At 43.8% G+C, this 14416-nt stretch overlaps 2 protein-coding genes across 2 annotated transcripts in view; one reads left to right on the forward strand and one right to left on the reverse strand.

Annotated features, from left to right (window-relative positions):
* Positions 1 to 554: 554 nt before the first annotated feature.
* ORAI1 (ORAI calcium release-activated calcium modulator 1) lies at positions 555 to 14381 on the reverse strand. The gene is made up of 2 exons (XM_030501007.1): positions 14106 to 14381; positions 555 to 3773 (listed from the first exon to the last, which is right to left on the reverse strand). Exons 1-2 carry the CDS (start codon positions 14217 to 14219, stop codon positions 3204 to 3206), a joined length of 684 nt encoding a protein of 227 aa, XP_030356867.1. The 5' UTR covers positions 14220 to 14381; the 3' UTR covers positions 555 to 3203.
* The window catches only part of KDM2B (lysine demethylase 2B), a 119490-nt gene continuing 119032 nt past the window's right edge, over positions 13959 to 14416 (forward strand). The window contains exon 1 of the mRNA XM_030500992.1: positions 13959 to 14168. The gene's annotated coding sequence lies outside the window, so the exon portion shown is untranslated. The remainder of the gene's footprint in view (positions 14169 to 14416) is intronic.

Here is a 14416-nt window from a genome sequence, read left to right on the forward strand (position 1 = left end):
CATGTGCTGGACTCACAGCACTCAACAGCACTGCGCTGGCTGCTCCAGTTCTTCCCAATGCAAGGGCCAGGCACCAGCCATGTAGAGCTGCACCACTTCTAAGCATCACCCACAAGACCAAAGGAAGGTGGCACTGCAGCTGGCTGGCAAAAACTGGCCGGGCAAGTGGGTCCTTAGTTCACCTAATTAATGCCTGCTTCTGAGCATCACCTCTTGCTTACAGTTCATTTGGTCCCTTGACTCTTCACCTTTTCCAGGCTGAAGGATAACCTACTTGTCTGTTTAAGCACTCAGAGAATACCAAAACAACATGCTTAGTCCCAAGATTTAAGCAGTGCTGACAGTAGGAAGAGCATTTCAATTATATGCTTTGTACCTGTCTGTGTGAACAGGAAATTTTGTCTTCATGTTATGACTGAAATGAGTAACTAAGCATTAAGACATCTTAAGAAATATATGGGATTAGCACACTATAGCTGAAGAGATAAGGGATATAGAGAAAACAAGTATATTTTAGGCCTCTAGATAACAAATAATCAGCAACAACAGAGTAATTTTATTTCATTAAAGTATTTTATATCTAAATAAGAGATATACAATAACCAATGTTTAAAAGGCTTGAGGGAAATGCATAACACCATTAGTATAAATAAGGGATTAAAAAAATTCTAAGTGCACTCAATGTTTAGATCCATCTGCTCAGGTCTGGTTACTGCCTCTGGCACACAGCTATGAGGCTGTGCCCACGGGGTAACTTACACGACCATTTCCACAGGGGGGAAATGAGACGCATACTCAATATCATGGCTTAAAGTGCAGAAAACAGTCAGAAAAGCAGCTGTAATAACAGCACCATTAGCTCAGAACCTATCAGCTTGAGAAAGTTAAAAAGAAGGTTGTCCCACCAGCTTCTAATTCTGCAATTCTTGTACAAACAAAACTCCACACACTTCTCTGTCACTCAGTAAAAAATCCACAAAATAAAGAGAAGTTCAGCTACTTATCCAGGAGAGCAAGAAATTGTACAAAATAAACATAGAAAATACATTTTCTGGACTTCCATTGAAAATAACATGGCAGCTTTTAAATACTCAGTTTATGGAAAGAAGAGTATTTGTTAAGCCTGACAGCACCCCTTGCTCCAGTGTGAATAGTCAGGTTTTCTTCCTTTACTGAGGGCTTTTAAGAGTCTTTTTCCCCACCCCAAGTATTCCTGTAAGGATGGAATACACTACCAAGATTTCATGTTTTGGAACGGTGTTTCATGAATGCCTTCTAATCTTTCCAGTGCTCCATGAATAAGCACCTGTGGGACTGCAGTCACAATTCTCCCCATCAGCAGATTTACATCAGAAATAGAGTACATTTGAAGCACAATGTAATGACAGAGCTAAAGAAAACCCAGTTTGGCCTCTCTATGCCAGAAGGACTTGTGAAAATAGCAAGTGGAAAGCTCTTTTCTGCCTGTGAACCAAGAATGCTGCCAGGCAGAAAAGCCCAGCAGGTTGGGTTTTTTTTTTATAGCTATTTTTCAGAATGCAAACACCACAGGTAACCTTGTCAACACGTTCCACTGTGGTGGGGCTGACATGAAGAATCAGTCCCATGTGCTTCATAAGGCTGCTTCAGTAGTAAACACATTCTGCCACACTAACTCTGTAGTAAACACATCCTACAGTTTGTAAATACATCGGGATAACCTGAGGCAGAGGTTGGGTGTGAGACACCACGTTCAGCCCAGGCACAGCTCCACTGTATTGTCACATTCACTCCTGTTTGATTTCAAAACCCCAGGTTTCTATTCCACAGTGTTAGCTATAAAGGGGAGGTCAAGTTTCGTTCCATTAGACTTGAAATCTGTCTTGATTTGTGTTCAAAAGAACTGCATTCCAAAAAAATTCCACTTCTAGACATAGCTAGAATTCCTGAAGCAGCCCAGGACAACTGCTGCAACCCTCCTTGGACAAACCTCTCATCTGAGACACCAAAAGGAAGTTTTTGCTTGAAGAGGAAATAAAAAGCGACACAGTAGCCTCGCTGCCAGACGTGTGTCTGAAAGCAAACAGCAGTATTAATTACAAACAACCTACTTTCATAAATAAATACACAGAGAGAAAAGGAGTCTTCCAGATCCTTTGGAAGCAAAAAATGTGTAACAAGTTATTAAATACAACACTTCAGCAAGGAGAAGGCTTTTTCTAAACAAGGAAGACCAAGGCATAGCGAATTACTTGGGAATCCAATGCAGAGAAAGCACCTTTTGCTGCTTGTATCTGAGGATTTATTACAAAATATATTTTTAATATAAAAGTATAAAATAATTACTACTTTGGCTTGGAAAAAACACAGCAGTGGTTTTGATTTTCAAGCAAAAAAAAAAAAATTATCCAGTGATAATTTCCATCTAGTTCCTTCTTTTTAAAAAGAGATTCCTAAATGGGAAAGAGGCAAATTATCTCTTCAGATAATATGTGCCAGCTCGTGAGAACTTTAAAAACAGTTATTGCTTTTATTTTCTTCCAAGGAAGAGTAGAGTCGAGTCTCATTCCTACTCATGTGGCCATACCACATAGCAGTAAGACTAGTCATGGGTGTTTAGCAAGTTATACAATGTGTAACCACCACGGGGAAAAGGCGCTGGAGAAATCAGTGGAGTAATAATTACTTGGCAGCAAAACCTAGTGGGGAAGGTGGTGGGAAAGCTTTCACTTCTACCATCTGTCAGGCCTTCCAGAGAGAACAGCACTAGCACTGAAACCAAGTGCTAATTGCTGCATATCCCAAGTAATTTGTATCATGCCATGCAATATGGATCGGACAAGCAGTATCTTCTAGTAAATGCCAACATCAAATACAGAGAGGAGGGGAAAAAAGAAGCTTCTCTATCCATCCCTAACAAATATCCACATTTACAATGTAATTTTCCATGTGTTTAGACAGCCACCATTCAGCATTACCAAGAAGCAATCTAGACAGTGTTCACAAGAGGAGGGGTGCACGCACAGTGTGAGCACACCCCACCAACCATTCCTTCAGACAGCCAAAATTTCATGAAAGAAACACTTTTCCCCCCCTCTCTAAAGGGTTAGAACAACATTTATAATCTCTCTTTAAATGGTAATCAACAGTTTGACCAGTTCATCCACAGGGGAGCCAACAGAACAAGGCAGAAGCAGAACAGTGGGTTTATTTTAAGTACAGGTTTACGCAAAATGGGTAACTGCTGAGGAGATGGTGTCACCTCTGTGATCCAGCTGATCCTGGAGCCGTGCAAATTCGGCAAGTTCATTCAGTTCTTGAAATTGCCTGTCTGTTTTATGGCTCACCAGTGACCTGTAGAAGTGTACTGCAAACACAATGAAAATCAGTCCAAAGGGAACCATAATAGACGTCGATGCAATGGCTGCTGCCTGTCCCGATGTGATGGTAGTAGTACTGTTGCTCTGCAGTGGATTATCAGTTTTCTTCTTTAAAGGAAGAAACTTCACCCAACACAGTAACACCACCTCTGCAAGAAAGAGCAAAGTCCCAATGACAGTCGAAAATGCCCACGCCAGCTCGATGTGCCGATGCATACGCTCGTGAGGGGATTCCTTCACGGAGTTGAGGTTATGCACGTTGCTAACAGCCTCTATGTTTGGAAGAATGCAGGTACTTATCATGAGTGCAAAAAGGTGAACTGCAACAAGAACAGTAGTACAGGCACTGAAGGCTATCAAGAGACCTTGAGGGTAGTCATGTTCTGCATCTAGCTGAACTTCTACCATAGCCACCTGAAAGGGAAAGATGAGAGAGATGCATTTAGATATTATTTGACTATAGATTATTTTAAGTTTAAAAAGTTCCAGTATAACAAAATAACAGTTTGCATTTAAATTTCTCTTGACCCTTTTAATTACCTCCAAATTTAGGTCTGAGCTATCAAGCAAATGCCATTGTTTTCATACTGTTCTGTTATAGAGCAAACCATCAGTATGCACAAAAGCTATTAACAGCACAACCACTTTGCCACCTCCAGCTTACCACAACAAAACAGCTGAACTTTGTAATTAGCATACTCAGACTCTATAAAGGTGAAACTTTTCTTATCTAGAACATGAACGCCTGCAAAGGCAGCAGACTGCCTGTCATTCTCCTTGGATATTTGTCTTAAAAGTTCTGAAGAGCAGGAGCCTTCCAGTAGAAAGATCACCTTTCTGGAGGGCTCTCAGCTATATCCTTTCACTCAAAATAAGCATTTAAGCAGACTCTAGAACACAGATTCAAAACATGAGTCTCCACAATGTCCACAGCATCAAACAGGCCTGTTACTGGCTGGAGGAAAGATAAAAAGTCTCCCAGAGCAGATAATAGAGACATCACTAGCTACTCACTCTACATTTAGCCTCATCTTTGGGCAAGAAGAGCTATCTCATGAAGATGCTCCAAGGTCCAGCCCTCCACTATTGTATGGAGCCATGCCCTTTTATAAACTTAGATATCCAAACATGCCTATGCTTGAGGAGCAGAAATTAGTATTAAGTAACAGCATTAGGAAACTCATAAGCCCAGCTCAAAGGTTTTTTAATAAAGAAAATAAACTAGAATGCCTTTTAAGAGTTTTAAAACTGTCAGGTGGTTTTATGCATGTGCAATTGATGAGTAACATTAATCCCAGCAGCCCTCCTGAAAAATAACCTTTCCTCATCAAGTTGCCTTCCAGACAAAGCACAGTCCCAAAGAGGGACTAATGCAACAATGTCTCTGTGTTTAGTGCTCTTTCTCAAACGATCTTATTAAATAAATAGACAAAAATATGTTTAAAATGCAGAGGCAAAAGAAAGTATCTAACAGCAATCTTAACTATAAACACACATACACAATGAAAGGGAGATGTGGAGGCTGCTGTTGAGCACGGTTCAGGCTGATCCACACCAGCCCTTTGTTCAACAAAGGATCAAGACCACTCTTCATTGAAATGATACAACTTGCTAGCCCAGCAAAAGCTAACCTGGTTAAGAAGTGGTGATCTGCTAGCTGAGCTGCTTCTGCAATGCCTCTGATGAACACAGAGCTGGCACAGGCCCATGTAACTGAAGCAGCAGCAGTTGTACCAGGACCTCACTCTTGGAAGCACTAAGCTATGAACCTAGTACTTTTGTCAAATACCAGTTTGCCCCCCAAAAGACCATGAAACAAGTTCATACAACACAGTGCCTGAAATATATTGGCTCTTTTGAGTCCCACCAATACAGGTTTAGCCATTACCACACGCCATTAGCAATGGTTTAGGCAGTACTCAGCCTGCAGCACACATTTCAAACACCTAATTCTCATCAAGCTGCTATGAAGAAAATTTCATGAAGCATGGGCAACAGGGGTGCAGGGAGACATAGAAACTAGGACCCAAAGACAACTGCAAATGCAGTAAGAACATCCAAACCTCACTATTTCGCAAGAACTGAGCCAAGCTACACCTAGCTTGGGATCCCACCTTCTTATGCTCCCAGAACCAGCATGTTCCAGAACACCAGAACTCTTGTCTGTTAATGCACCAAACATTAAGCCAACTGAGGGTTTTGCTCAGACATGTTCCAACAGGCACTCAGGGCCATTTGCCAATATTTTAATTCCTTTCTTGAAAGCTTTTATCGTCACAAGCCTGAGCACCCAGCCAACTACCAGTTTCCGAGTGTTACAAGAAGCTCAACTAGAAATTACATTAACGCATATGCAATTCTTGCTCAAAGATTTAAAAATACCATTTATCAGCCGTGGGAAACTTCACATTTGAGAGGATAAACACTCAGACGTCAGGTCTCTCGTCTCCTGCTAAGTCCCAGCGTACTCGTGGGATGTTGGGCTTCCTGTGTTTTTCACAGAACAATTGCAACCCTTCAGCACTGAGGAGTCATTTTCATACTTAAAGAATGTTCTTGTACATTTTCTGGTGTATGTCAAGACTCAAAACCATCCAGCATGGCAAGACATTCTAATCCTTTATCCTAATACTTATTATATTAACATAGTCATGACATTAAAGAGCTTCTTAAGATGAAGACTTTCTTTTAAGAACTGATGTATTTAATTTGCCAAATATTGAAGACATTTTATGTTTCCATTAATCAATGTCTCCACGTAATAATGGTATCAAGCACCTGAATTGGAACTTAGTCAGACTCTCTTAATTGCAATGTACCAGCTGTCCTGGAGCTACTGTTCTCATTTCAACAGAGCCATCAAGAAATCTTTTCTTCCTCTTCTCAGCCTACCCTGAGCTAAAAAGAAATGCTAAATAATTACATTTCATCTAAATGTACCTATTTCTGATATGGCTATAATTACATGCGTGATCAAAACAAATCTTGCAAGAGAGTAGCTTAATTTAAGCAGCATTCAGATACTCAGCTCTGTGCCTAGAAAACCACTGACAGAATCATAGGGACAGCTATTCAAAGCAGACGCCCATAGCAGGAATACAAGTTTTCCTGGAATAAGACAACTTCATTTTAATATTGTTGGGTGTTTCCCTAAAACAGTGACCCCAGGAGTACCTACAACCATTAACTATTAATGGAATAGCTTAAACCCAAGTTTACAAGCAAGGCCTCAGTTTCTATGGCTGACCAATACATTAACGCAGACCTGCTTTGCACAGGAAGCTCGTTGTGCAGGTAGGTCCCAAATCATCTCTCAGAAGAAAATAGTTGTAACTGACACTGGTGTTAGAAACACCCTAAAAGCAGGAGTAGGTAAGCAAGAAAACACTTCTTTCCCATTCCTTCAGTCTCCCTGTGCTCATGCCTAGCAGAGTAACTCCAGCTTGACCCATGAGTGAAAAAACAGTCCATGTTTTCTGTCAAGGAAGCTAATTTGGGAACCCCTTTCACTATAAACTAGCAGAAAACCTGCCAACTCTTTTCAATTGCAAGCCTCTGTTCTTTACTTCCTGGGCCAAGCTTGAGCCAGGCACCTAAACAAAAAGCTCCATTTTTCAGTAGGAGGCCCCGTGCCTGTTTTCAAACAGTGATGCAAAGCATCGGAAGTTCTCTCCTTTGCTCATACTGTGATTCCAAAGTGCACAGATCACAACTGCTCTTTTAAGGTAATACTTGGGAAAACAGGACCCCAGTGAGGTCATCCGATATGATTCAAACCCATACAAAGCCTGAACTCACAGGTACATGCTCATGTTTTACGTAGGAGGGTGTTTTCCTGTGTCCTCTATTAGGTTTCTCAGCTGGTTCAGAAGACAGGACCCTCAGGGCAGGAAGTGTCATTGATCTCTGCACAGTATCCAGTGTGACATGTCTCAGCACCTTCTCCTTCACCACTTTCAAAGCTTCTTTGAACACATGCCACATGATTTCTGCTCTGCAAGCATCCTGCCTTGCTGCATAACCACAGAATAATGTAGGGTGGAAGACACCTCAAAAGGTCACCTGGTCTAATCCCTGGCCCAAAGAGCTAACTTTAACTTCAGATCATCCTACAGGTATGACTGACAGATTTACTACAGCTCTTGACAAAGTTGTAAATCTGAAATACAGCTTCTTGACAAAATTAAAGAGCTCTTATGACATTAGGATGCAGGACTGGAGTTCTCATAATCCTAAGGAAGGTGAGCATTCAGATGTCAGAAAACACCTGAACTTGAGCACACAACCATGTTAAGGCTCTGACAGCCCTGGATTTCAGAGTCATAGAAGCCTGAATACTACCACATTGCATGAAATTCAACAACTTGCCCTCTAGAAGAATCAGCATCTCAATTTTATTTAAGGTGTTCATATCCTGAAATAAGTTCATTTCGCTTGTTTATAATGCTTCCATGTCTTACTAACCAGGGGGGGCTTAAATAAAGCTCCTGCTTTTAAATGAAAAATCAAAGTCCTGCATGCTCTGAAGGTTTCTATCCACACAAGAGCACTTACGCAGTGCTGCTGACAAATATTGACTCCACCACTTTGCAGAAGTGAGCTGTGATACAATAAAACAATTTTCACCAGCAATAACAATTAATGTAAAGAACCAGCCACATACAGAGCTGTAAATGAAGCTCATATTGCTACTGAAATGCAGGATAAGCAACTGTCCTGGTTTGTCACTTGTTTGTTTTTACCACAGCAACAGGACTGTTGAAATTGATGACTTGCTTCAGATTTTAGCTTTATTCCCCAGCTACTAGGCAGTATGTTGGTTTCACTTAGATTGGTTTTAATCCCAGCATAATGCCAGCTTCAAATTCAATTCCTGTTTTAAGATAGGTGTTTCTGAAGTAAGAAGTATCCAGGGAAATGAAAACATGACAGAAGAAAAACAAGAGGAAGAACTGTAGCAAGAGCCACCCATGCAGCAGGTCATACTGACACTCAAGACATTCAACACAGGAACAAAGGTAACTGCTCTCTGTTATCATGTGCCATGGCAACAGCAGTGAACAGGGTATCCGAGAGCTTTCTGGCTTAATCACAGGCTTGCATCTTTTTCAGAATCAGTAGCCACTGCTGTAGAGAACGGGAAATAAAATGCCTTATCTCAAGTAAATCTGTATTATCTACGAGCTATTTATAGATTACTTCCTCTCCTCCCCTTCCCCACAAAGATGACTCTGAGCTCTGGTCAGCAGGAATGTAACACGTGCTGGAAGCCGTGCTGTAACTGCCTCGCTATCGCTCAGGGTATCAAATACTAGCGTTAGCGTACAGCTGCGAGTCAGGCTGGGTTCAGCATGCCATGAACAGAGAGCTTCAAATCAGGCAGAGCCACAGCTAATTCAAACTCCTCGCTGCTGGTCAGAGCTCTGAAGAACACATGTGGCCAATTCTCCACATTCTGTAACCAGGGGGCTGCAGTCAACAACTACCGCTGGCCCTGTGATGGGATGGCTGTAGATTTGTGTCCTGTACCCCACAAGGTGTATCTGACCAGCCTAAAGCTCCAATTACAAGTGCTCTCCTATCCTCGGCATCTGACAGATTCAGACAAGAATCACAGAGCAAGAAACCCATCTCATTAGAAGTGACCAGGTTTAAATATAGACAATGTCATAATGAACTATTTAATGGAATACTTTGAGGAACACTGGCTCTTGGTAGGATCACATTCTTATTATGTCTACTGCTTATGCAGTTAGAAACCTCATAGATTGTAACAAGCAAAACCGCTTTGGAAAAGGGATCAATGTCAGCTTCAAACGTGTCTTAAAGACACTAACCACCTCTTAATGATCACAAGTATAGAGTTATCTGTATACCCTTGCAAAATTGTTCTCACCTCCTCTTCCCTGGCCACAACTACCATTCCTAAATAGGAAATTAAGAGGACAAGATAACTTTTATACAGCTTAGCGTGTCAGGAACAGCTTAAAAGAAAGCTTTTGTGTGTTGATGCAACACCACAGTTGCATTTTGTGATGGGGAAAAAAACCCTCATGCACACAGAAGTAGTTTCTCCAAGTCCTGAGGTTCACATCACAAGGTTTTTTCCAGTAACAAAATTCCATCTTCTACCCCATTGCTTGTGTCTGTGTGTGGGACCAGAGACCAAAGCTGAGAACCAGACTGGTGTCATAGCACCGTCTCCTCAGCTCCTGAGCTGGTCGGTCGGTCTCCGTTTTCCTGACAGCATTATTCATTCCCAGAGGCAGAGGCACAGAGCCAGGCTCTCACACTGCCTGCACCATTCATTATGGGTTATAAACAACTCAGAAAGACTCTGTATGCGCCAGAATCAGGCACTGAAAATTGACTACAAATACAGGATTTAATTTTATTTTGCTACTAAGCATGAAAAGACAATACCCACATAATCAGAGTAAATGCATCTTGAGAAGGTAGTATCTCTGCACAGTGTTACTTAAATCTGTTCAGTAAGCATGAGGTCAGGTGAGACAGCACAGCAGGGAGAAGAGCAAGCTGCTCAGTATCACCTTTACATCTTCTACTCACAGCTGGTGTAAGGCAGAACAATGAAAGCCCCGAGTACTCCACGCTGCCCGAGACAGGGATGTTCAAAGGAGCAACAAAACATTGCTTTCATGACTGGAATAGAAGAAACCTTTTATATGGGGAAAGATTCTTCAGTGCACAGTTCTAATCTGTAAGTACAATAGCGATACAAAAGGTAGAGTGGCAGCAGAAGCCACGAAACTGGGCCTGTAACACTTTCCTGCAGGTTACAAAATGCCACTGTTCCATGTTATTCTAACAGCAATGCAGTGAAATACAGCAAAAAGCTTCTACAGAAGAGAGACTGGTTTAGTACTTATAACCAGAGTAACCTTTGCTAGACCAGGACTAAGCTATCTTGAGCATCTGTACAGCACTGACAGCAGCAGAGCTCAAGTCCTACCATCAACTGTTATTATGGAAATGAGTTTCATAAATATTTATCAGTGCAGTCAGTCTTTACAAAAGATGACTCAAGCTGTCTTCAGAAGACCATATTGGCTATATTTCAAAGGCGAGAGTTGACAGTTCTTTGATGATGCTCAATACTTGAAGCATATATCACCACCTAGACAACAGCCCAGCCAGCTTGTATTGTTAGAGGTATTTAAAAGAAAACTGTGCTGTCTTGTAAATAGCTTCTTCTAAATCCTAAACATAAGGAAGGCAACCACAACATGTAATTCAGACCCCTACTTTAGGCTCAAGTATTTCCACAAAGCTGTTAAGTGGTGGAGGGAGGAGGTGTTTGAGTTTTACAGTTTGATGACTGCTGCAATTTAACAACTTCCCTATGTTTGTGACTCCAGTATCATGACATTGTCATACGACTGCATGATGGTGACCTGGTGGCAAAACGATGTTAACAGGTCAGCTTAATAGTTCAAACAAAAATAACCTGCCAACAGCCTGTCTGTACTGGAGCTCTTGATATTGCTGCTGGTGGTGTGGATGAGCTAGTGCTTGTACTATTGGATCCAATCTGCAAAGTATTTCCAGCATTCAGATAAACTGGATTAAGAAATAAAACCAGATAGAAGGGGGAGAATAATCATACCTCAATATCTGGGCTATAACACAAAAGTGGGAAACACTCAATGCCTCCACTAGCATGGAAGGAATCCTCCATTCTTTCATGGGTTACACACACCCCACAAACTACAGTTTCTTTCTTTACCTCTAACAATTTGGGGCACTGATATTAATTGGTGGCCCTGTAGATTGGTAAACTGTACTGAATGCAAGGTTATAAGCTTCACAGATTTCCTCTTGGGCATATGGCACTGGATGATAGCATCCATGGAAACCTGCACAAAGGCAGTGCTTGGTCTACTCGCAGGAGCTTAGCTCCAATACCAGTTTGCAATCACCAGACCCTAGAACTGTTTCTGAAGCTAACACACAGTGGCAAATCATGATGTGCAGATCTAAAACAAAACTAACTGTAAACCAGGCTTTTAATCAATCTTCTCTGTGGAAACATAACACTTCTGAGTTTGAAACCTGGCTGAGCATTTCATACTCTACACATCACTGACCCAGGCGGTTTCTTGACTCTGGCATGCATCATTTAACCAGGGTATGTGTAACCAATCTTGAGGGAATAAGCATTGCAAAATGGCTGCAGTTATACACAAAATCAGTCCAAAATAAAGGAAGAGTTTAGTGGGGATAAGCTTTGCTCTAACTAGAAGGATGCAAGTAGTGTTTAATTGAAAAGCGAGGATCAATGGGGCTGACATGGATACACTCCTGACAATTCCCATCAATTTGCTGGGTAGTCCTGGATGTGTCATTTAGGCTTGCTCTTCCTCCGGTCGATAGGGAAACCAGAGGAACAATCACACCTAAGTGCTGTTGTAAGCTTGCGATCCAAAACTGGATTGTACTTTTGTTCAAGTATCAGGTGCCAAGGAATCTGCTGCATTTAATAAACAATGCAGAGGCGTGACAGCAGAAGGCAGCCCTGCCTCTCAAGGCAGAAGAACTTCAAAAGATAAGCAATGTTAGTACAAAGAAACCTAAAAATACCTGACAGTTAAAGTCAGCTCTTCTGAAAATAGATTAGAAAGTCTCAGCTAAAGAGTCAGCAAAACCAATGAGGTTACACGTTGATTTCCAGCGTGATCTTGTTAAAGGAAGAAAACAAGTGAAATTTTGGAGAGGGGTAACTTCCAGACAATTAACATACACTGAATGCTCAAGTGTCACATTCCTGGCAACTGGAGATTGTGTTAATTGGAACAAAGTGGCTTTTTCCTGGAAGATCCTAAACAACATAAATTTGAAAGCAGCAGTTTTCATCCGCAGGACGCTGAACTCCTACAACTCTTCTAGAGAATCAAGAAAGAAGGAGAAGCCTCACCTCATACATCATGGGATTTTGAGAATCCACACAGCATATATTTAGAGAAAAGCCAGAGGGATTTAAGAGATTAAGTATGACTTTTAAGTAATAGTATTTTTATTAAAGGAGGTGCAATTTGTAGATAACAACAAACTACAGTGTTATTTTCCACGTTCTCCCAATGTAAAAGCCTGACCCAAGAAACCACGCTGACAAACTGCTCTGACACAGGAGAACGGGTGTACAATAAGGAAACCTCACGAGCAGCAGCAGCAGAGTACGAGCTCTCAGCCTGGTTCATGTCACCCAAGGAGAACCAACTCAAACATGCCGCTGCACCAACACAGTTGCCTGTCAGTCAAACCAACAGCAGTCCACCACCACCCCTGAGGAGCTGCAGTCTGTTTTTAGCCGTTGAAGGAGGACAGTGACATTTACTTGACCGTCAGAAGGCTGCTGCAGACCGGCTGCTATGTTCACAAACAGCATCCTCTAATTAGAACAATAGCTCTTAAAGGGAATATTTATTACAGCTGAAAATACGTTGGTAAAAGCAGAGCAAAGGTCAAAGCAAGTCAGAGCTGTACAATTCGGTATTTACAACTATGAAGCTTTTTAAACAGATGAACAAAGGGGCTGATGGCAGAGTTAGCAGCTTAATACATTAGAGGGTTAGACGTATAATAGAATCCCATGACTGGTTTGTGTTGAAGGGATCTTAAAGCTCACCCAGTTCCAACCCCCTGCCACGGGCAGGGACACCTTCCACTGGAGCAGGTTGCTCCAAGCCCCTGTGTCCAACCTGGCCTTGAACACTGCCAGGGATGGGGCAGCCACAGCTTCTCTGGGCACCCTGTGCCAGCGCCTCAGCACCCTCACAGGGAAGAGCTTCTGCCTAAGAGCTCATCTCAATCTCCCCTCTGGCAGGTTAAAGCCATTCCCCCTTGTCCTATACGTTCTTGTCCTATAGGATCAAGCCTTTAAGTTACATATTTCAATCTATATTGAGCCCTTATTTGAGACAATAAGGATTACTAAACGTTTCTATACCAAGCACGAAAGCAGAACAGTAACAAAAAAAGACGCTTCTAAAACATGCACAAAACGCTAAACTAAGCAACACCCAAGATTCCCTTAAATAAAACTCAGGGATAACTCCAGCGCAACACCTGCCTTTGGCTCCGTTTGCACAGCGGCTGCGGTGCGGAAGAGGAACGGGAGCGGCAGAGCCCGGGCAGCGCTGCGGGACCCGCTGTTCTCCAGACACCCGAGCGCGAAGTGAAACACCGAAACCAAGGCGCTTCCTTGGCATTCCCAGCACCCTGCGAGCGGGAAGAACATCCCGCCACGCGCGGCTCCCGCAGCGAGCATCCTCCGCGGGAGGAATAAGTATTAAACCCCTGCAGTTTACCGGAGATAACAGCTGTGAGGCAGCTTTTAACTTGTAGCATGACAGCTCTCCATGGAAAACGAGCTACCGCGCAGCACCGGAGCACTCTGCCCGGCCCCAGGCCTCCTACCTCCGGCCCGGCCGCGGCCGGCTGTGGTGACCCCGCTGCCCGCAGGGCTGGAGGCCGGGGAAGAGGCGCCAGGGCCCGCCCCGGGGTGCCACACACCGCCTCAGGGACAGTGCCCGCCCTGTGTCCCGTCCCGTCCCGCTGCAGCCACCGGCTGAAGGGAAAGAAACGAGGTCCCCGGTCAGCGAACGGAGAAGCGGCGGCTCTGCTCCCCGCTGCCCACACCCGGCTCCCTGCCGCCGGGGAAGCGGCGGGCCGCCTGCCAGCCCCCCCATTCACCCGCCCGCCCGCTGAGCGAGGCCGGCCGCTCACCATGGCGAAGCCGGAGAGGAGCGCGGAGGTGCGGCTGGAGGCTTTCAGCTTGGCGCGGCTCAGGTAGAGCTTCCGCCAGGACAGCGCCTGCATCGAGTGCTCGTTCAGGCTCATGGGCTCGGGGCGGCGGAGCACAGCGGAGCGGGAGACACACGACAGCGGCAGCAACAGCTCCTTCCGGCGGCGGAGCGAGGGCACCCCCTGCGCTAACACCACATGGGCCCGGCCGCGGCTGCTGCCGGTGCTGGGGCCGCGCCTGCCGCCGCGCCGCTCCGGGCCTGCGCGCCGCCACCCGCCGGGCCCCGCCCGCC

Source organism: Strigops habroptila, chromosome 11, assembly GCF_004027225.2.
Source record: "Strigops habroptila isolate Jane chromosome 11, bStrHab1.2.pri, whole genome shotgun sequence".
Classification (NCBI taxonomy): domain Eukaryota; kingdom Metazoa; phylum Chordata; class Aves; order Psittaciformes; family Psittacidae; genus Strigops; species Strigops habroptila.

Bases quoted from the DNA above. Each gene is read 5' to 3' on its own strand.
- ORAI1 (XM_030501007.1), bottom strand. From the start codon at position 14,219: ATGAGCCTGAACGAGCACTCGATGCAGGCGCTGTCCTGGCGGAAGCTC. The intron at 3,774-14,105 runs GTGAGCGGCCGG...TTTCCCTTTCAG, and splicing joins TCCTCTCCGGCTTCGCCATG to GTGGCTATGGTAGAAGTTCA.